General features: G+C 40.0%; 1 protein-coding gene across 1 annotated transcript in view; it reads left to right on the plus strand.

Annotated features, from left to right (window-relative positions):
- The first annotated feature begins 402 nt into the window (after positions 1–402).
- Positions 403–23,822, plus strand: part of LOC129822113 (carbohydrate-responsive element-binding protein) — a 33,435-nt gene continuing 10,015 nt past the window's right edge. The window contains exons 1-7 of the mRNA XM_055880067.1: positions 403–818; positions 5,592–5,698; positions 6,307–6,389; positions 6,563–6,652; positions 6,769–6,810; positions 17,325–17,499; positions 17,890–17,970. Coding sequence (XP_055736042.1) covers positions 448–818; positions 5,592–5,698; positions 6,307–6,389; positions 6,563–6,652; positions 6,769–6,810; positions 17,325–17,499; positions 17,890–17,970 — 949 coding nt within the window. The 5' untranslated portion in view covers positions 403–447. The remainder of the gene's footprint in view (positions 819–5,591; positions 5,699–6,306; positions 6,390–6,562; positions 6,653–6,768; positions 6,811–17,324; positions 17,500–17,889; positions 17,971–23,822) is intronic.

Genomic DNA, 23,822 nt, shown 5'->3' on the forward strand with positions numbered 1-23,822 from the left:
TTTGTCCTTCCTCCCCGATTCAGAATATAGTATCATTTTCATAGTAATGGCATGCTTTTTTAAGAGCTATTGAAGATTGAAAGCCAAAATCTTATTATATATATTTTTTAAGTCTCTCTAGATAAAAAAAAGCATTGGATTTTTGTCCATCCTCCCCTGACTCAGAATATATAATGTTCATAATCATGGCACGCTTTGTGTAAGAGCTATAGAAGATTGAAAGCCGAAATCTTATAATAATAAAAAATAAAATAAAAAAAGTGTGGATATTTCTCCATCCACCCCTGATTATACCATCTTCATAGTAATGGCATGCTTGGTTCAAAAGCTATTGACAAGAGAAACCCCAATTGCCACCGAATATCCGATATAAAACTAATTTTACCTCAGTCCAAAACCGGGGGAAAAGTTCATTGCAGCGCGGAGCAAGTTGAATTCTATACTGGAATGGCAATGGCAGAAATAATGTCCCCGGAATTGTCTCAGGGACAAGGACAAGGAAAGCAGAACCAACTCAACGACTTAGAATCAGATTCGGACCAAGAGGAAGATCATGCGGCGACCACCGGGACTGAACCGGCTGTTGCTGGCTCTTTTCTCCGCGCGCAGGTCATCCATAGCGGACACTTTATGGTGTCCTCCCCGCACAGCGACTGCACCCCGCGGAGACGGAAAAGCGGAGCTACTGTGCGATATGATTTCGATACCGTGAACAGGACTTGGTGTCAAACATACAGATTCGGTCCGCTAAGTTCTGGGAGCCTTAGCATCGACCCAACGCTGACCCGGTTATTTGAGTGCATGTCACTGGCTTACAGGTAAATACCTCATTATTGATTATTGTATTGTTTACTTGTGTGTAAAGTTGTCAATGGTTTCAACATTTCCACGAGGGAAGTTGTCAAAGGTTTCTACATTTCCACACTGCATGAAAATTAACCACAGTACCACCAATTAAAAACGTTTTTGTTGCATCACTTCGTCAAAATATTGTCTGGCCTTACTGTAAAAGCTAGTATTACAAGTCTCCGTATATGCCTAGTATTATTACACTTTCATAAAACAATTGATTGATACTGTATGTAATAGAGAATGATTAGGCTTAAATAGAAATGACATAAACTCAAAAGTCTCCGTATATGCCTAGTATTATTACACTTTCATAAAACAATTGATTGATACTGTATGTAATAGAGAATGATTAGGCTTAAATAGAAATGACATAAACTCAAAAGGTGTGTGTGTGTGTGTGTGTGTAGAGGCTGTGTGTGTACTGTGTGTGTGGTTGGGTGAAGGGATTCAGAACAGGCTGTAGACTGCTTGCGAAACGTGTTTTGAAAATCTTGACAGAGAAGTGGACTTTGGTTTGAGTTGGCAGCCGGTATGTTATGGAAGATTACAGTGTAACTAAGGGAAAGGATAAGAGACAGTTACCACAAAGACCCTGTGCCTGCTAGCTCACCTCTATCCCCTTACCCTATATTCAGTGTTTTTCCTTTTGTAATGAAGAATACAAACTGATGCCAACAGGGACTTTGGCAGGCTGCAGGAGATTTCACTGCTGATTAGTCTATACATTATTATTAGCACTTCCCTTTCTGTGAATCAGTTACATCACAAGTATTTGTTATCGAAAATGATTTAACAACCACTGGTTGATAGACAGTATACAGTATGTACAGTGTCCAACATTGTCGCCCACCTTCCATTGAGTAAAGCAACTGTTCTTGGCTGAGTAATGGACAGATAGCAACACACAAATGTCCAAAAAACCTTGAAAATATTTTTTTACACCATCATCAGGAATGATAAAGGAAGGAAGGAGACAAGAATACTTGACATAATAGTTTTATGATACATTGGCAATTTTCAGGGGCAATTTTGCCATGCAATATTGCTGGCAACGGAGTGTGGTATGAGACACTGTAGCAATGATGAGCAATGAGCAACATGGACATGAATAATAGATGTTATATGAAGCATATATCAACTTAAAACTCAATTTACCCATTTATTTACGAATCTCCTATAGCCCTTTCACTTTCTTTTTTGTTGACTGCCACATATGTACTGGAATTTATCAGCTAACAAACAAGCAACAAAGGGGTGTTGGCCCTGCCCTGGGCAACCACTCAACCTACTGCCAGTCAAGTCAATGACAATGCATACATAAGGATAATTAGATTTAGAAAACGCTTTACCTCACAATTCTAAGCTAGGAAGTGCAAACAGTATTCATCAAGCTAACCAGATAGTTAAATAAAGTAAAACATATAAAATTAAATGTAAAATCTACATGTCTAGCTAGATAGCGAATTAGCCTGTTTGTCCCATTGACTTAACATGGGTTTGCGGTTAGCATGCTAATTGATTAACATGCGCACCACCGTGGATGTTTTCGGCAGTTAAACCTGACAAAATGAACATAGTATATATGTAATAATGTACAGTATCATGATATAATAGTGTAGTGGAGAAACATATTGGATGTGAATGGCCAACATTTAATTCCAACATGTGAGTTGATTTTCTCTCACTTCAGCTCAAAAACAGTCGCCATGTTTTTCTCAATATTTTGGAAGAACAGGCTGTTCACATGATCAATATCTGTGCTCTGATTGGAGGATTCCTACAAATTTCCCACTAAATGGAGCCGCTGTTCAAGAGTCGCCAGATAATAAAAAATTGCTAATTTTCAATGTAAGTTAGTTGCAGCAACCATTGCTGGCAACATTGCTCAGCAATATTGTATTGGGTCTTGGTTAGAAGGGATCCAGTTTTTTTTAAATTAACATCAGATTTGACTTTCGTAACAGGGAAGGAGAACTTATGCATCAGGTTATGATAATTAACGTAGCAGTTTAGGATAATTAGGTTAAGGTTAAGAAAAGGGTTAGAGTTCCCAAAAACGCAAAAAATATAAACTTTTGACGTTCATTTTGACAAAAGCTGGATCCCTTCTAGCCATGACCGCAATTCATTTGGCCGCATATTGGCGGTGTATTATGGCCTTTATTATCTGGGGAATTTTGATGTGCAGCGCCCCCTTGTGGACAGGTGTATTTTTTACAAATCCTCCAATTAGAGCACAGATATGGACTCCCGAGTGGCTCGGCGGTCTAAGGCATTGCATCTCAGTGCAAGAGGTGTCACTACAGTACCTGGTTCGAATCCAGGCTGTGTCACATCCAGCTGTGATTGGAAGTCTCATGGGGCTGCGCACAATTGGCCCAGCGTCGTCTGGGTTTGGTCGGTGTAGGCCGTCATTGTGAATAAGATTTTGTTCTTAACTGACTCGCCTAGTTAAATAAAGGTTAAATAAAAAATAAATAAACTATTGGTCATGTGATCAGTTTGCCGTTCTAAAATATTTAGGAAAACATGGCAACTGTTTTTGAGCTGACGTGAGAGAAAATCAACTCCTGTTTTGGAGTGAAATGTTGGCCATTCACATTTCATATGTTTTCTCTCTACAATATATGATCATGATATGTTAATACATACATACTGTGTACAGTTTGTCATGTTTAACTGACAAAAATATTCATGGTTGGTGCATGCTAATCAGTTAGCATGCTTACCGGAGCTCATGCAAAGTCAATGGGACAAACTGGCTAAATTAGCTAACTGGCTAACACGTAGCTTGTTAGCTAGCTCTAGCCATTTACATTTTGTTTTCCGTTTTAGATAGTTTTTGTATGTTTAGCTAGTTTGCTAGCTAGCTTAAAACCATTGACATCTTACTAGCTTATGATTATGACGTTAGATGTTTGTTAAATTTAGTTATCTTTACTGTATGTCTGCATTGCCATTGACTTGACTGGCACTATTGCTTGTTTCTTAGTTGATGAATTTCAGTACAGCTGTGGCAGTCAACTGGCAATAACAAGCTATAGGAGATGAGTAAATAAATGGGGAAATTAAGTTTTAAATTGATTTATGCGTCATATTATCATGTCCATGCTACTCATTGCTCCAGTGGCTCATACTCCTCTCCTTTGCCACCAACATCGCTCATCTATATTGCATAAAAAATTGCCAATGTGTTATGGCCTTTAGAACTGCCTGAACAATGTCTTCAGTGTGTGTGTGTGTGTGTGTGTGTGTGTGTGTGCCATGCCATCAACAATCCTTGGCACAGAGAGGAAGTCTCTTCCTTCTACTACCCCAATCTAGCTTTTACAATCTGATAGTTGCTCCATGAATAAAACACACACAAACAGAGCCAAGAAAAATACTGCAGCCCTAAAGAAAGACTGCTACTAAATCCATGTTTCAGGTGTTTATTAGACTATATTCAGCGATAGACCTTACTTTCATTGAGGAAGGAAACTAGGAATATTTGAAAATGCTAAGGATACAACAACAAAGTGTACTAGCATAACCAATCATTCAATCTTTAAGCATAACCAATCAATTAATGTATCCTGTATCAGTTTAAATAAAGCTAGCTATTGTCAATGAAATGCAGCACTGAATCTGATAGGATACACACTATTAGCACAGGAATTGTTATTTATTTTTAATGTCCGCTGATGGATCTAATGAACATTGCTTTTTCAAACAGTTTTTCTGAGACATCTTAGTGTTAGCTTTTTTTGTAAGGTGTTAACAGCATAGTTTATGTCAGGTCCTTTGTTAAAACAACATTTTACATAGAACATTTATCAGTCACCCTCCAGATGGGTGAATGTTATGGTTTATTTAACCCATTAGCTTCAAGTCAATTTGTACCCGGTTAATGTGCCTCCTCTGCTGTTTTGCTGAATGTGGATGCTGACAGGGTTTTCACTTTAGCCATTTGACATCATCCAGCATCCAGCCCCTAGGAAATGATTCACCTGGCTTCCTAGCAACCTAATAAGCACCAGCCATTAAGTGGCCCCTTCTCACCATCTGATGTGCTGACTGTCTTAGTCTGACACTGGAAAGGCACAGGGTCGAAAACAGTCTGCTTTTTTGCTCAGTGGTATCATTTTCCTTGTATAGTTCACCAAAAGTAGAACATTATTTAGGAAAGAGGGTACCATTTTGGACACATACCCTTTCAGTGTTCTGGTGTATTTGCTTCTCTGATTGGGTGCCATCAGGGCTGTGTGGAAATGATGACGTCAAAGAAAGAGGCAGCATTAATATACAGTTTCAGTGCTCTTGTTTTTAACAATGTGGCAGAGGACTGGTCCTTTCATATATTGTAGCTTTTTCTCAATGCTGGATGATATGTGGAGAATAGAATAAAGAAGAATAGAATTGATCATCCAGTTTCTGCATCTCTAATATTTATCCTCTGCTTGTAATCTCATCGTTGTGTTTTGACAATCATTAACTCTGTCAATTGCTTGTCTCTCTGTCTCTCTTTCTAAATGGAAGGGAAGGAAGGAAAGTTTGCCCAAGATTGTCATAACATAACCATTCCTTCCTAATAAATAGAATATCTTGAAGTGGGACACAAATTACATTGACGCAATTTTTTTACTTAAATCTCACAGGTATAATGCTTTGTTACTTGTTATAAGCATGTATATGAACCTTTATAATGTCTTAATTCCTTTATTTTGTGTGGTTGTAAGGATTATGTTATGTCTTTTCAGTGGTAAAATAGTCTCTCCGAAGTGGAAGTCTTTCAAAGGCCTGCGGCTGCTCTGGAGAGACAAAATCCGTCTGAATAATGGAATCTGGAGAGCCTGGTTCATCCAGTGTAAGTTCTCCTCTCCTCTCCTCTCCTGTGTAGTTAAGTTGGTAGAACATGATGGTTGAAACACCAGAGTTGTGGGTTCGATTCCCACAGGGGACCAGTATGAAAAAGTACCAAAATGTTTCTGTAAATTGCTTTGGACAAGAGTCTGCTAAATGACTAAAATGTAATTCCATTCATCCTCACTCTGTTCTTTCACTCTGAGCAGCTTGCATGTCTCCTGTCGTCCCAGGGTTGTTTAATCTGATAACAGACAGGGAGAGCTTTGTTCAACAGAACTGATACATGGACTTGTTACTACAGTACAGTCACACAAAGAAAATAGCTTGAGTGGGATGTCTTCTACAACAACTACTGTACAATGTGGACTGAATTAATTTTAACACAATGCAGTGTACAGCTTTCCATGCCAAAAACATACTAATGAGAGCTCCATTACTTTATGCACATAATGTTGAAGCCACGTTTGGAAAGAAAACACACAAAAAACTAACATAATTGACTGATTTATTGAGAGAATTGGCAGAGTTGACAGATTTGAGAGTCCATTGAACCATTAATCCAAGTCATGATTGAATGATCAGTTGTTTCTCGTCCGTCCCGTGGTACAGACGTGGAGAAGAGGAAGAACCCTGTGTGTGGGTTTGTCACCCCACTGGAGGGCTCCGAGGCCGACGCCCATCGCAAACCTGAAGTAGGTGAACTTTGACCCCCAAGGCCTAGTGAGGAAGTAGCCGATATAGTGCACTGCTTTTGAGGAGGGCCTATAAGGCTCTTGTCAAATGTAGTGCACTATGTAGGGAATAGGACATACCCATTTATAATCAACTCCTATTAACTCCTATGTTTTTTGTTTTCTCTTGTAAGGCTATAGTTCTAGAAGGCAGCTACTGGAAGCGTAGGATCGAGGTAGTGATCAAAGAATACCACAAGTGGAGGATCTACTACAAGAAGAGGGTGAGTGCTTATTTTGGACATAGATAAGGATCCTTTTGCATTATGACCTTTTGTTATACATTGTTTTCATGTCATTCCAATTGTACTAAATTCCGTTTCTTCTTCATCCATTGAAGCTTCAGAAAAACAAAGATGGCCTTTTGTCAATGCTACAGAAGGTAAGATAAAGACTTTAATAATTCAACTCTACTTATAATTTCCCTCTTTTTGGAACAGGTTTTAATTTCCCAACATTTTTGGAACAGGCCCTGCCAGTATGTGCACTCCTTAGTCAAACATTGAAAACATGTGTGAGGAGAGTTTCCATATCTCAATAACTATATTTGTTTGGTCAAGTATGAGAACTGACCATTGTCTGACAACTGACCGTTTATGCCATTAAGTTTAGCCAAACATGCATGCATGCATGCGCGAGTGTGTGTGTGGCTGTGTGATATTGACCGAGCGGATTAATGACCCAGGTGTATTGTGTTTACTTTAGTAGGTTTGGAGCTCACCATATGTTTGTCAAAGTCCTACCACTGTCTATTAATAGATTCCATTCAGATTCTTCCGGCCATGGTCAGTCAGAGAAGAAAACAGAGGGGAGGCAGAAAAAGGAAAAATAGAAAACATGCAAAAGTACATGCGTCACAGGCCGACATTGGTGATCAAGTTTGTATTGCCTTCTGTGACAATACCTCTAATCTCTCTCTCTCTACCCCCACCCGATCTCTCTATTTCTCTGCTCTGCCTGTCTTTCACCAAGGATGTGGCTTCAGACTTTAATATGTAATTTAATCAAATCTGACCCACTTGGTGATGGGTTGCATTGTGAAGCAGGGGGAAATGTAAGGTCTTTGTTGTTCTACTGGATGTGTGAACGTGAGTTTGTGACGTCGGTGTCACTCTGGTGCAAAAACAACTGAGCCATATTGGGAAGAGGATGTGGTTTATTTTTTGTTCTTTTTTGTATTTAACCTTTATTCAACTAGGCAAGTCAGTTCAGAACAAATTCTTATTTACAATGACGGCCGACCCAGGCCAAACCTTAACCTGGACGATGCTGGGCCAATTGTGTGCCGCCCTATAGGACTCCCAATTACACTCAGTTGTGATACAGCTTGGAATCAAACAAGGGTCTGTAGTGATGACTCTACCACTGAGATGCAGTGCCTTAGACCGCTGCGCAATTTGTTTAGGAAGAGAAGCATTGGGAGGAAAGAAAGAGGTTGAGGGATGGAGAGGGGAGAGATGCTGGATATGTACCTTATTAATGACTCACATGGGCACACGTGTGTCCTCTCAACCCACAAAACCCTAAACCCACTCTGTGTGCAAAATACATGGTCAGGTGAAGTCCCACACCCACTCTGCATTATGCAGTACATGGTCAGGTTTCCCCTATGCTCCTGTGTTGTCTCCCAACCATTCTGTCACTCTATCTCCTTATTCATCTTCCCCATCCTTTCCTGCACCTCCTACTTTTCGCCTCCATTTTACTTACTACACTCTTTAAAAAAAAGTGTTCTTCATTTATCCCCATAGGAGAACCCTTTTTGGTTCCAGTTAGAACCCTTTGGTGGTGAAAACATTTCTACCTAGAACCATTTAGTGGTGAAAGGGTTCCACATAGAACCTCACATTGGTTTAAGGATTCCTCTTGGAGCCTAAAATAGTTATTTTCAGAGGGTTTACTATGGGGACAATTGATGAACCTTTTATGGTTCTAGGTATCACTTTCTTTTCTGAGAGTGTACAGTTGAAGTTGGAAGTTTACATACACTTGGGTTGGAGTCATTAAAACTCGTTTTTCAACCACTCCACAATTTTTTTTTAACAAACTATAGTTTTGGCAAGTCGGTTAGGACATCTACTTTGTGCATGACACAAGTAATTTTTCCAACAATTGTTTATAGACAGATTATTTCACATATAATTCACTGTATCACAATTCCAGTGGGTCAGAAGTTCACATACACTAAGTTGACTGTGCCTTTAAACAGCTTGGAAAATTCCAGAAAATTATGTCATGGCTTTAGAAGCTTCTGATAGGCTAATTGACATCTTTGAGTCAATTGGATGTGTACCTGTGGATGTATTTCAAGGCCTACCTTCAAACTCAGTGTCTCTTTGCTTGACATCATGAGAAAATCAAAAGAAATCAGCCAAGACCTCAGAAAGAACATTGTAGATCTGGTTCATCCTTGGGAGCAATTTCCAAACGCCTGAAGGTAACACGTTCATTTGTACAAACAATAGTACGCAAGTATAAACACCATGGGATGACGCAGCTGTCATACCGCTCAGGAAGGAGACGCGTTCTGTCTCCTAGAGTTGAACGTACTTTGGTGCGAAAAGTGCAAATCAATCCCAGAACAACAGCAAAAGACCTTGTGAAGATGCTGGAGGAAACAGGTACAAAAGTATCTATATCCACAGTAAAACAAGTCCTATATCAACATAACCTGAAAGGCCGCTCAGCAAGGAAGAAGCCACTGCTCCATAACCGCCATAAAAAAGCCAGACTACGGTTTGCAACTGCACATGGGGACAAAGATCGTACTTTTTGGAGAAATGTCCTCTGGTCTGATGTAACAAAAATAGAACTGTTTGGCCATAATGACCATTGTTATGTTTGGAGGAAAAATGGGGTCGCTTGCAAGCCGAAGAACACCATCCCAACTGTGAAGGGCGGGGATGGCAACATCATGTTGTGGGCCTGCTTTGCTGCAGGTGGGAATGGTGCACTTCACAAAATAGATGGCATCATGAGGCAGGAAAATTATGTGGATATATTGAAGCAACATCTCAAGACATCAGTCAGGAAGTAAAAGCTTAGTTGCAAATGGGTCTTCCAAATGGACAATGACCCAAAGCATACTTCCAAAGTTGTGGCAAATTGGCTTAAGGACAACAAAGTCAAGGTATTGGTGTGGCCATCACAAAGCCCTGACCTCAAGAACATGTGGGGTAGAACTGAAAAAGCGTGTGCGAGAAAGGAGGCCTACAAACCTGACTCAGTTACACCAGCTCTATCAGGAGCTTACTGTGGGAAGCTTGTGGAAGGCTACCCAAAATGTTTGACCCAAGTTAAACAATTTAAAGGCAATGCTACCAAATAATAATTGATTGTATGTGAACTTCTGACCAACTGGGAATGTGATGAGAGAAATAAAAACTGAAATAAATAATTCTCTCTACTATTATGCTGACATTTCACATTCTTAAAATAAAGTGGTGATCCTACCTGGCCTAAAACAGGGAATTTTTACTAAGAATAAATGGAATTGGAATTGTGAAAAACTGAGTTTAAATGTATTAGGCTAAGGTGTATGTAAACTTCTGACTTCAACTGTATGTACCCATCTGAAGTGCAAATGTATTGCATTGTGAAGTCTATACATTGCATGGGAAGTCAGAAGTCAGTTAAGTCATTGTTTACTGTGTCGAAGGTTCTGCAGGTCCTTGTAATACCTGATCAGGTTTGTGAGCACCAGAGATAATGTTTGATTGTGTGTAGAACTCTGTGTTGTCTGGGACTGTGCTGTACTAGAAGGATAGAGAGATAAAACTGTGTATACAGGGCAGAGCATTTCAGGACTGACTGTGGTTCAAAGGAACACAAGCCGACAAATCTCACTGAGGCCAAAGTTCACTTGACAAGAGCGAAAGCACCTGCTATCAGCTCACAACATTCACACAACTTTTGTAGTTTATCTTGTCTTGACTTAAGCTAGAATTGTGGTCAGTTGCGTATATGGCTTATGTAGGGTTCTTTTTGTTTAGTTCAGTAGCCCTTTCCACTCGCAGTCCATCATCCCATATACTGCTTGAACATTTCAGATTTTTTCATTGATTAGCACCTACATTGGAAACCAGTGGCTGTACAGTAACATGCTATATTATGTCAGAGCACAGGTTCTCCATTTAACAGCACTGTATAGGTTTTGACTAGAGGATGCCCCCATTCCTCCTGCTATTTGGGCTACTTTTGCACATTTGTTGTTGTCTGAGTAAGGGAACTGCTGTACCTTAAGATGACTCTATGTATTTTGAAAGATGAGATGTTGAGGATTATAATAAATACTGCCTTGATGTCATACAAGCAAACCACACACCCATGAGTCCAAATGTGTACTTCATATTTTAAACCTCACGTAATTTAAAGAATCAATGTTTATGATCGCTATGTTTGATCCACAGTTACAAGGATGAAATGTGTTATCATTCTGTTCGTGAAATTACATTGAAAAGACGTCTTTTAGATGCCTTTTCCAGAAGTTGACATCAAGTGAAAGGTTAAAAGACGTATTTTTTGGACGTCGAAAGTACATCTTATACGGACGATAAAAACACATCTTATACGGACTTCACAAATACAAAATACGTATTTCCTGGACATTGAAAATATATATTTTCCGGGCATTGAAAATACTTATTTTCCTTACTATGAAAATGCGTGTTTTTCAGTCATTGATTCTATGGACAAATTTCAACTGATATACATTATCAATTAGGTAAGCATTATACCACAATAATAATTTTACACACCTCTTAAAAGGAAAGAGGAGCCAAATGTAGATCGCACAAAATATGTATTATTGCTCCCATAAATCACATGCAATTAAGTAAGCTTTTTAAAAGCTTTAAATCTGAATGATGATGTTCAAAGTAGTCTAATATATAGGAAAAAAGGAAAAAAAACACTTAAACTACAATAAGATTCTGAGTAACGATTACATATTATTTTTCTTGCTATGACTGTGATATGTTGTTGTTTATCTACCTTAGGTGAATACACTAACTGTAAGTCACTCTGGATAAGAGCGTCTGCTGAATGACCAAAATGTAATTGTAAAAAACAACACTTTTGCAAAGCATACTAGTTATTATTCTAATGAGCTCCGCCCCCAAACAAGTACACATTTGGTCATTGAGGACCAGATCCAAATGTGAACAAATCATAGACATCTAGGCTATGTTTCACAGGTTTGAACATCACAGTACAGTATGGCACAGTTTAGTACAGTAGATCACAATAGAACACAGAAGAGTAAAGTACAGTACAGTACAATAGAATACGGTATGGTACGGTACAGGACAGTAGTTTTTTCAGTGGAGTACATTACAGTATGGTATATTACAGTAGAGTTTAATTCATTACAGTTAAGTACAGTAGAGTACATTACGTATAGTTTAATGCAGTAGAGTACAGTACAGTACAATACAGTAGTTTAATTCAGTACAGTAGAGTACAGTACAGTTTAGTTTAGTAGAGTAGAGTACATTAAAGTAGGGTACAATACAGTACACTACTTTATACTTTACGGGACTCTAGTGTGCTCTACTGTAATGTACTGTACTCTGCTGTGCTGTACTGTACTGTGCTGTCAAAGTTTTGTAGGTCTGTTTTTGGGGGTTTATTTATTCGCACCAAAGAAAAGAAGTGAAAGACTAATCAGAACGGACAAAAAACTGGTAAAAACGGTGTGCAGGTGAGGTTGGAAGCCCAAAAGCGCTGATATGAAAACCACACCACAAATAAGTACCAAAAAAAAGTTTGTTCAATCAGTTAAACAAAGCATATTAATTATAATTGTACATGATATACTCAGTATACAAGAAAAAATGTTTGATTATGTATGTGTGTGTGAGAGTGTAAGAGTTAGGCTACATGGGGATTATTGGTAGTTTGGTTCATCAGACTGACCCCCAGTCTTCACTTGGAAGTTTTTGAGGGAGGATGAAGTTTTGGCAAGATTAAGACAATTATTCCAGAGTATGGTACCTCTCTATCTGATAGAGAATTGACTATGTGAGGTGCGGCAGTGGGGAGGGTGAAAGTTATCGCGGTGTCTTGTGTTCTATAGATGGATTTCAGAATTAACCTGGAATAATCCATTGAAGGGTTTAGGTAAACAGTCTGGGAGGTATGAGTAGTTGTGTACTGGCCCAAACAATATTACAGTAAATGAGATATGGGTAAATTAAGCTATAGTATAGAGTTAGGAAGTTAAGCCTGATGAACCAAACCACAAATCTTTTTGATGATACCAACAGATTTCATTACTTTGCTAAAGACAAATTGAGCATGATCTTTCCAGGATAACTTTTCATCAATTCGAAGGAATCCAGTGGATGTGACTTGTTCCATTTCATTCTGACCAGTTCCAAATCAAATCAAATCAAAGTTTATTTGTCATGTGTGCCAAATACAACAGGTGTAGTAGACCTTACAGTGAAATGCTTACCCTAACCAACAGTGCAAGGCCCTAACCAACAGTGCAATTTAGTAAAAAAATAGGTATTAGGTGAACAATAGATAAGTAAAGAAATAAAAAAACAACAGTAAAAAGTAAGTGAAAAATAACAGTAGCGAGGCTATATACAGTAGCGAGGCTATAACAGTAGCGAGGCTATAACAGTAGCGAGGCTATATACAGGCACCGGTTAGTCGGGCTAATTGAGGTAGCATGTACATGAATGTATAGTTAAAGTGACTATGCATATATGATAAACAGAGAGTAGCAGCAGCGTAAAAGAGGGGTTGGGGTGGGACAATGCAAAAAGTCTGGATAGCCATTTGATTACCTGTTCAGGAGTCTTATGGTTTGGCGTAAAAGCTGTTGTGAAGCCTTTTGGTCCGAGACTTGGCGCTGTCCGGTACCGCTTGCCATGCGGTAGTAGAGAGAACAGTCTATGATTGGGGTGGCTGGGATCTTTGACAATTTCTAGGGCCTTCCTCTGACACCGACTGGTGTAGAGGTCCTGGATGGCAGGCAGCTTAGCCCCAGTGATGTCTTGGGCCGTGCGCACTACCCTCTGTAGTGCCTTGCGGTCAGAGGCCGAGCAGTTGCCATACCAGGCAGTGATGCAACCAGTCAGGATGCTCTCGATGTTGCAGCTGTAGAACCTTTTGAGGATCTGAGGACCCATGCCAAATCGTTTTAGTCTCCTGGGGTGGAATAGGCTTTGTTGTGCCCTCTTCACAACTGTCTTGGGGTGTTTGGACCATTCTAGTTTATTGGTGATGATTGAGATTCTGGCTCTTTTTTTTAACAATATTTCTTATCCTTACTAGTGAATACAATAAAGTTAGATTTTTTTTTACATTTAAAGATCATTTGTTCATCTGGAACCATTCAGAAAATGTTGCCATACCTGAGTTGGCTTCATGAATTAGTGAATCAAAATGATTGTGTGATAAGAATCAAATTGGTATCATCAGCAAAGAGAATGGGAAGTACAGTAGAAGACACAGCAGCAAGGTCATTGATATAGATTAGGAATAACAAAGGTCACAATTATCCAACCCTGTGGCACATCACAGGATATCTTGGCCCTGGTAGATGCACAGCCAGCCAATTGCATAAACACATTGTTCTCTATCATAAACATAACTATATAACCAATTATATGTATAATCATGAAAACCGTAATAATGCAATTTAGAAAGTAATATTTAATGATTCACCGTATCAAACGCTTTGGATAAATCAAAAAAGATGCCAAGAGCGTATTCATTGTTGTTAAGGGCTATAAAGATTATATCCACAAATTGCAAAATAGACATATCTGTGGAGTAGTTTTTACGAAAATCATATTGGTGCTCATAAAGAATACAGTGTTGATTTAAATGTTTCAACATTCTTTTATACATGAATCTTTCTAGGATTTTAGAAAAACATGGTAATACAGATATTGGGAGAACATTTGTAAAAGATCTTGGATCCCCAGATTTATAGAGGGGAATAACTTTAGCAATTTTCAAATCTTTAGGAGCAATACCAGTTTGCATAGATTTGGTGAAGTTTGGTGAAACGTAGATGTCCATGATTGGTTCAGATTTGGTCCGGTCATATTCTGAACGTCTATGTTTGGGCCAGATATAGGCCGGTCGGGACCGGACGTCTGTGGACGTTTAAGTTAAGGCCGGCCCGGGTCAAATCTGAACCAATTATATACGTCTGTTCGGCCCAAATATAGGCCGGTCTGGACCAGACGTCTGTGGAAATTGAAATCAAGGTCTTCTATGATTCTTTCTGATTTGGTCAGAATCGGACCAAAAACCTACGTCCGTGGACGTTGAAATCAAGGCCTGTCCAGACCCCATCTAAAAAATACATACAAAAGACGTCGCCTGACGGTAAATGCTTAGCGGGTTGACTCCATTCTATTTGCACCAAAATTACAATCTGTTTGTCTGAAATGCCTTTTGAAATCCTAACACTGTAAGATCATATTTTATAACATACCTAGCTAGCCATGTTGGCAATAGAATAAACTTTTTCATTTTCCATACACACAAAAAGCTTATTTCTCTCAAATGTTGTGCAAACATTTGTTTACTTCCCTGTTAGTGAGCATTTCTCCTTTGCCAAGATAATCCATCCACCTGACAGGTGTGGCATATCAAGAAGCTGATTAAACAGCATGATTACTACACAGGTGCACCTTGTGCTGGAGACAATAAAAGGCCACTCTAAAATGTGCCGTTTTCTCACACAACACAATGCCACAGATGTCTCAAGTTTTGAGGGAGCATGCAATTGGCATACTGACGGCAGGAATGTACACCAAAGCTGTTGCCAGAGAACTGAATGTTAATTTCTCTACCATAAGCCACCTCCAGCTTCGTTTTCGAGAATTTGTCCAACCGGCCTCAAAACCACAGATCACGTGTAACCACGCTAGCCTAGGACCTCCACATCAGGCTTCTTCACCTGCGAGATTGTCTGAGACCAGCCACCCGGACAACTGATGAAACTTTGGGTTTGCACAACCGAAGAATTTCTGCACAAACTGTCCGAAACCGTCTCAGGGAAGCTCGTTTGCGTGCATCCTCACCAGGGTTCTGACCTGACTGCAGTTCTGGGTCGTAACCGACTTCAGTGGGCAAATACTCACCTTCGCTGGAGAAGTGTGTTCTTGATGGATGAATCCCGGTTTCAACTGTACAGACGGCAGACAGGATGTATGGCGTCGTGTGGGTGAGCGGTTTGCGGATGTCAACGTGCACAGTTTGGAAAGGTGTGTGGCCACCTTGTGACATCAATTAGACCTCTCACTCAAACCCTTCTAATAATTTTTTCTTATCGTGCACCTAATCAAAAATGTCTATGAATATTCTTACTATGTAACTGGATGTATCCAGAGTATTTTCAGATTTTGTTATTGACAAATTCTGTGAAAAGTGCAGTAAATTTAAAAAGCACATAGTTGTTCTGTTAGAAACATTTAAATGTGGCCCTATCCATATAGGCCAATTTCCACGAATGTAAGGGGTTAATTATTGGCTTAATATTAGGGCATAATCCCAATTGACATAGACTAAATATTGCTATTATTATTGTGATAAAGTAGAAGGAATGTGGAGGCAAAATAGCATGTGATTGAAAGAATAACTGAATAAAACAGGTAGAAGTGACAGAATAGGATAGTTTGTATTTCTTCTGTATTCTCACCGAGGTTCATTGCGTCCGTGTGTCTGCAGAGGGGCGGGGGTCTCTCTTCATGTCTGTCCGTCTGCACGTGAATGTGTGACTGACAGAATTAGGTCAGGGACAATAGACTGCTGCTCTCATTATATGGAGAGACATTAAAATAAAGAAATTACAAAAAATAACGAATAATGGAACCAGGTTCCCGGCACGTACACACAGCACATCTATGCTATAATTCCCTTTCTGTGAATGAAAAAAACTAAAAGGTGTAAACAGGGGGTTTGTCGTAATCAAAAGTCATTTCCGCCTCATTCAGGGCTTTTCTATAAATGTCTCCCCTGGTTTGGGACTGAATATTTAAAGGTTAGGACATGAGGGTGTAACTCAGCATTTTAAACACAGAGAGCAGACAGAGACTAGATTAGCTGTGGATGATCGTGAATATTTATATGATTATTGGATGTGCTTGGGGGACTTGATGAAGAATATTTAAACTATATTTAACCTTTGGGCTTGAATAGCTGAATTGGACATTATTGGACACAATGAGGGAGGCAAGTGAAGTTCCATTATTGTTCAGTTGTTTTTGTCTGAGTTTAGTACATTTAGTGGACAGATAAGGACTGTGATACATTCCTTTGCTGTTTTGATTTGAGTTGATATTCATATTCTTGCATTTGTTTAGAATTAAGAGAATTGGCCGATTTAAATATTTTAGCATAGTTTTAGAGCGGTTAAATTCACATAACACGCTGTGAATTACTTTCTGTTGGACTTACTCAATATTCTAATGTGATGTTTGCCAGTCTTTTTCATCTACTCCTGTCAAATATTGTACTGTACTCCTGCACTCATCTGTGAAGACCTTTTCCTTATCACATGCTTTAGTGTTGTTGTTAGTGCCCTCTAGTGTGAGGACCAGGTTTTGAGATGCGATTTGTGTCCTGAAATCTCAATTTGGGTGTCCATTCTTCGGCTCTATCTCAACGAATCTTTACGCGTTCCCTTGCACCTCTCTACGCCTCCTTCTCAACCCTATTGGAGGAGAAGGTCCAAGGGCTCCCCCCTCTGACCTTCTTCTTCAAAGGGTTTTGAGAATGACGAGAGGAAATAGTATGGGAGGAAGTGCATAAAGATGAATTGCGATAGAGCCTTTTTAGATCAGTGATTTCTTCAAGGGAGGCAGGAAGGATTTATTTTAGTGTTGGAACAGAGCCTTCATGTTATCCCCACCCCACTGTGTCCAGGGTCAGATCTGCAGGGCGGAGCTGGAGAAATGGTCCAGTCAGATGTACCAGGAGCCTGAGGTCATGCCAGAGGAGGTCCACATGTTTGACCTGGACTGCTTTCTGTCCGACATCTCTGACACTCTGTTCACCATGACCCAGAAGCCCTGCCCGTGGGCCAACGACCGGCACAACAGTGAGTACCACACCACACCGTCCATTCTACTTACTTATATACCTACAGTATGTCTATTATACTTAGAGGAACCATTTTACTGTCTACTGAAGCCCTACAGAAGCCCTGTCTATGATACTTGTAACACTATGATACAAATCCCTATGAAATTGAAAATGTTTCTTCTTCTTTTTATTTTATTGACAAAAATAACAGAATACACCACTTACCATTTATCCAACCTATGGTCATGTGAGACAATAATGCAGGAAAGAAACCGCCCAACAAATGAGGAACTTCAAATGAATGAATTAGGCTAAAGATGCAAACAGAGGCACACACCCACTGTCTCGCTGTCTCTGGTATGTTTTTCTGTATGTGATAGTAGTGTCCTACCTCATTCCTCCTCAGCGTACACCAGCAATGCTGACATGATCCAGCCAGGTCTCACCCCACTGCAGCCCAATCTAGACGACTTCATGGATATCCCAGGTATTGTGTGTGTGGACTGGATTTCTCTAGCGGTTTACAAACTATCAGGTCTACCTGATCTGTTCCTGGCTGGCTCAGATGTTTTTTTCATGTCTTCTCTGACCTCTTAAAGTCAGCTATAACAGCCTCCACTCTTCTGGGAAGGCTTTCCACTACATGTTGGAACATTGCTGTGGAGCATTAGTGAGGTCAGGCACTGATGTTGGGTGATTATAGGCCTGGCTCGCAGTTAGCGTTCCAATTCATTCCAGAGGAGTTCGATGGGGTTGAGGTCAGGGCTCTGTGCAGACCAGTCAAGTTCTTTCACATCTATCTCGACAAACCATTTCTGTATGGACGTCGCTTTGTGCACAGGAGCATTGTCATGCTGAAACAGGAAAGGGCCTTCCCCAAACTGTTGCCACAAAGTTGGAAACACAGAATCGTCTAGAATGTCATTGTATGCTGTTAAGATTTCCCTTAATGGGAACTAAGGGGCCTAGCCCAAAACATGAAAAACAGCCCCAGACCATTATTCCTCCTCCACCAAATGTTACAGTTGGCACTATACATTGGGGCAGGTTGTGTTCACTTGGCATCCGCCAAACCCAGATACGTCCGTCGGACTGCCAGATGGTGAAGTGTGATCCATCACGCAAGAGGACGCATTTCCCCTCCTCCACAGTCCAATGGTGGCGAGCTTTATACCTCTCCAGCCGACGCTTGGCATTGCGATCTGAGGCTTATGTGCGGCTGCTCAGCCATGGAAACTCCCGATGAACAGTTCTTGTGCTGACGTTGCTTCCAGAGGCAGTTTAGAATTCGATAGTGAGTGTTGCACCAGAGGAAAGATTCTCTGTGCGCTTCAGCACTCGGCGGTCCCGGGCTGTGAGCTTGTGTGTCTACCACTTCATCTGAGCTGTTGTTGCTCCTAGACGTTTCCACTTCACAATAACAGGACTTACAGTTGACCGGGCAGCTCTAGCAAGGCATACATTTGACAAACTGACTTGCTGGAAAGGTGGCATCCTATGACGACGCCACATTGAAAGTCACTGAGCTCTTCAGTAAGGCCACTCTACTGCCAATGTTTGTCTATGGAGATTGCGTGGCTGTGCGCTCGATTTTATACACCTGTCAGCAATGGGTGTGGCTGAAACAACCGAATCCACTAAGTTTAAGGAGTGTCTACATGCTTTTGTATATATAGTGATATATCGAAAGCTTGGGACTATAAGGTTGTATCTGCATTTTTGTCAAAATTGAGTTATTGACATAGCGTGTTCTATTCAATGTTCTCCACCTACATAGTACTCTAAGTACCTCCAATTCATGTTGTTAAGTTCAAAAGAGTACAATATAAAAATTGCGTACACCATTTAAACCAATGAGGGTTCGGAACTTTAAAGTCAATTATCTCAGAGTCATCTTTTTGCAGATATAAACTTAAAGTCCCAAGCTCTTGATATGACTTGGTATGGTTACATTAAATTTGCTCTGTTAAACCTATCCTTTGGAATGACTTCGACAGCAACAGTGAATCTATTTTAGTTAGTAAAAGATCCCTCATTAATAATTTTCATGACAGCACATTGGTAGTAGTCAGTGACAAATATCAATTCTAAGCATGGCTGGGCTTGGTTTTTAATATTTATTTATTTAACCTTTATTTAACTAGGCAAGTCAGTTAAGAACAAATTCTTATTTACAATGACGGCCTACCCCGGCCAAACCCGGACGACGCTGGGCCAATTGTGTACCTCCCTATGGGACTCCCAATCACGGCCGGATGTGATACAGCCTAGAATCAAACCAGGGACTGTAGTGACGCCTCTTGCACTGAGATGCAGTGCCTTAGACCGCTGTGCCCCTCAGGAGCCCTGGATGGGAGACCAAATGTATAGCTGTAGATAGATCAACTCTCCAGTAAGAGGTGATGCCAATCCTATAGTTTTTTTTTCTGATACTGGATCTCACGTTGTTTCAAAGGCACAAATTCAACATATTTTATGGATGGTTTGTCTATGTTGAAAATTGGTTACTATGATGACAATCCTGTGATTGACATGTCACCTTCAAAACAGCAGTTTACATTGACTACTTTTTTCAAATCAATATATTTTCCACGTAGATTCCACGCCACAATATGTTGGCAGATTACGTTCATTTAAACAGTTTGTGCCCTGTGGGTTACTATATGTGTAGGGAAATCTGATGGACAGATGTGGTGACCAGAAACGATTGAAGCTCCTGATAAAAAGTTATAAATGCTACTTTATCAGTGTCTTTACCTATATATAGATTAAACTTATGTACTCTGTCGAAGAGAGTTAGAGCTACAAGAATAGTTTTTCACATACAGAATCACTGCATATAGCCAACATGACTCTGTTAAGCAGATGGCCAGGTATGCATCTTTAATCGATTTATATTTAGGGCTTCTCTTCTAAATATGCAGCTGGGGCCACTCAAATGAAAAGGAATATTTTGGCATGTATTATTATATTATTGAGTTAAGGATTCCTCTGTGAGTGGCACCCCTGGGCTGGGCTCTCTGTTCTGTGTCGTGTTTATGCCATGTCCGGAGTGAGCAGGAGGTCAGAGGCTGGGTTGAGACACAGTAGAGTAGGGAAGTGGAAGCGCATGTGGTTAACCGCAACACGTGGCAAAGGGGCCCAGCGGGATAGAGACGGAGGGATAAAAGGATGGAGGGATAGACAATAGAGGAATGAAGAGATGGAGATATTGGAAGGTAGTATGATTTATTTTTTTCTCCGGTGGTTTGAGTAGAGGATAACATTGTTTATTACAGGAACTCTTTATTGCATTGTTGCAACTCTCAGTTTGATCACTTCCTAGGATAGTAATATGCCCTGGACTGCCATATTGATTTGATAATTATATATTTGTCAGTGCTGCATTTCGTCCCTCTACATACCGGTACTGTAGTCCCCTGTACTGTGTGTGTGAGTGGGTTGTCAGGGGTATTGGCATGTGCATGTTCCTCCTGGTCTGTTCTTATGGCCTTGCCAGTACCAGGGTCCTTTGGCAGTAGGGTCCTTTGGGATCAGCTTTCTGCCTCCGTCACCAGGGTCAGCAGGGTGGCAGGGTGCTTGTCAGGGCCCATGTGTTTAACTAATGGACACACAAATAGAGACTCCCTTCCCATCCCTCCATGTGACTGTGTCACAACATACACCAATGCCATGATGTGACTGAGACGGAAGGAAACAAAGCTACGCCGCTGGTCACTGATCTCAGGTTGTATATCATACCAGGTTGGTGTGAGTGTGTATGATCCTCAGTTGTTAGAGTAGGGTTGCCCACTGACACAGTGTCTTTTTTAACCTTTTTGAAGGTTCACATTGCTAAGGGACTAAGGTTCATATTGGTAAGTATTCTTGTAAATTATCTCTGAAAATGTACTACTGCTAGATTTTATGGGATTTTTTCATATCTTAACAGGTATTCCCTTAAAATATTGCATTCATTGGGGAAGGAGATTATTTCGTTCAACTTGTTTTAAACTTAAAAAACGATTTCCTGATTTCACTGAAATAAATTCCTGGTACCTGCTGTGCAAAGGATTCACAGAATGTTGTTATCATAGAGGCGGGAATTGAATATGGTTAAAATGATAGAAACAACTAAATAAGTGATTGGCAACAATGGGCTTGGGCCAGTATCATGGTGCAGTGATGTACTCACGTGTGTTTATTTGCTTTGACGGCTGTACTTTACAGTATTTGTCCTGAAAGGGTATACTTAGGGTTGTGGCGGTCACGAAATTTCGTCAGCCCGTGATTGTCAAGCAAATAATTGTCGGTCTCATGGTAATTGAACGTTAATTAACATAAACAAATTTAGCATCTCCTGGCTTCCACACATAGCCTACGATGCAGACCTTTGGAACATCTACATTTTAAAAAGTCTAATAAATCCATGTAATATAGCCTACAACTTCACAATAAATCCATTATTTATTTTAGACAGGTCTAAAGAAGCATGATATGAAGAAAATGTAGTCTATTTCAGAAGAACAGAATAATAGTGTAGCCAAATGGCGTTTGGCTACACTAGTTAATTTAGCAGACTTCTAAGATTTGCTTAGAATTCCAAGGCATTATTTTCTCCAAACGATTTGAGGGAATGTGGCTATTCTGTGATGAGCGGTTCAAAAATAAATAGGTATTCCTATATGCTTAATTTGGAGTTATTAATGTAACTTTAGTTGTTCTACAAACATTGGGCTATATGTTTAGATTTTTAATACATCGTAAGGCTGAATGATGCAACTCTAATGATGATTTGAAAAAAGTTGCTTGAAAGGCATGAGCTCTGCTTTGTTTTTTGAGTAGGCTGTACACACTTTATCAGTCTCTCATTCAGAATTTGACAAGCACTTGATAATGCCTAGAATTTAACGGCGGAATCCCCATTGTATGGCCGTAATACACCCTAAAATCTATGCCCTTTGCGGGCAGTGTGCCCTTCTCCCTGAGTGCTGCTCGCTCCATCATGTGATCAGGTCTTTCTCACAGGCTACAAGTGAAGACAGACACATTGGGGACGGAACTGCGTGCATCCTTATCCAATTCCGAATTACATATTGATGATATAGAACTGTCTACATTTAATTTGTCAGCCAACAAGACAAGTAGGCCTAACGAACAGCAAAGCACTAGGCTATGCCAATCTACTAACCCGCATAGTACAAAGGTCAACCTATTCAATTCTGTGCGATAAATAAATATTCCAAACATAGTCTGCGACAGTTGTGGGATGCGATAGATCCCAAATGAATACCACCACTAGCATCAAAAAAACGTTTTTATGCAATGTGGCTGATACAACAGTTTAGAACGTTGAGCTTAAAATGTTGATAAAGGCTATATTAGGCTATTTCTTAACATTATAAGCGTAGCAATGCACACATGGTAGTAGGCTATAAGCTTGAATGTTTCCTTAGCGGAAAACACTATTATCAAAAGTGACCGCAAATGCGATTATGCATGTAATGCTTTTATTATAAAGGTGCATTTTTATGGTGAAAATTATCTTCCTCAAACTTGAAACTCACTCACTGCTTATGTATACCAGTTAGGCTCTACACCCCTTTTAAAGCAGATTAATGTGCTTAATTTTAAGAAGTTATTTGGCCACTTTAGTTGTAATACAAACCTTATCAAAACATATAGACCTATGGGCTAGGCTACATAAGGTGTGTGACTATGATTCGAGAAAGTAATAAAAAAAAAGGCTTTGTTTCTTATGCTGGGCATCATTCACAGGTGATAATATATAATTAACAAGTGATAGGCTAATATTGTCACCTGTATCGAAGCAGGGCCTGTGGAAAAAATACATTTTATCTATACACTTAAATAAAGGAGGACGCTTTATCCCGTGGTTTATTTTCATGCCAGTCAGGTAGGCTATACTCCTGTAGTAAATATAATTAATGTGCTTAATATTAGGAGAGTTGAGAAATAAATATAGTAGGTCAAGCCTATAGAAAGCTGAGACTCCTCTTTTTAGTAGAGGCCATCACTCTGTTTTCTCACGCAATTTCATAGCCTATTGAAATGTTGCGCAACATCAGCTCATGGGCCATCATGAAGTGCTTGATTAGATTTTCGGATACATTTGCATTGATGTCAGAGTGATTAGAGGGACAATAGAGTGCTGAGTACCAGGCAGTTAGCAAGTTTGGTAGGCTACTAATGGCCATCCGCAGCATCAGAGCTTGGAGAATCCTAATTACCATGACTAAACGGTCACGTGGAATTTGACTGCCTTCATGACTCGTGTGGCGTTAATACGGTCACCGCAATAGTATTCCGTATTCTGCTTGAAAATCATTTATTGCGAGG

The sequence above is a fragment of the Salvelinus fontinalis genome, chromosome 2, assembly GCF_029448725.1.
Source record: "Salvelinus fontinalis isolate EN_2023a chromosome 2, ASM2944872v1, whole genome shotgun sequence".
NCBI classification, from domain to species: Eukaryota; Metazoa; Chordata; class Actinopteri; order Salmoniformes; family Salmonidae; genus Salvelinus; species Salvelinus fontinalis.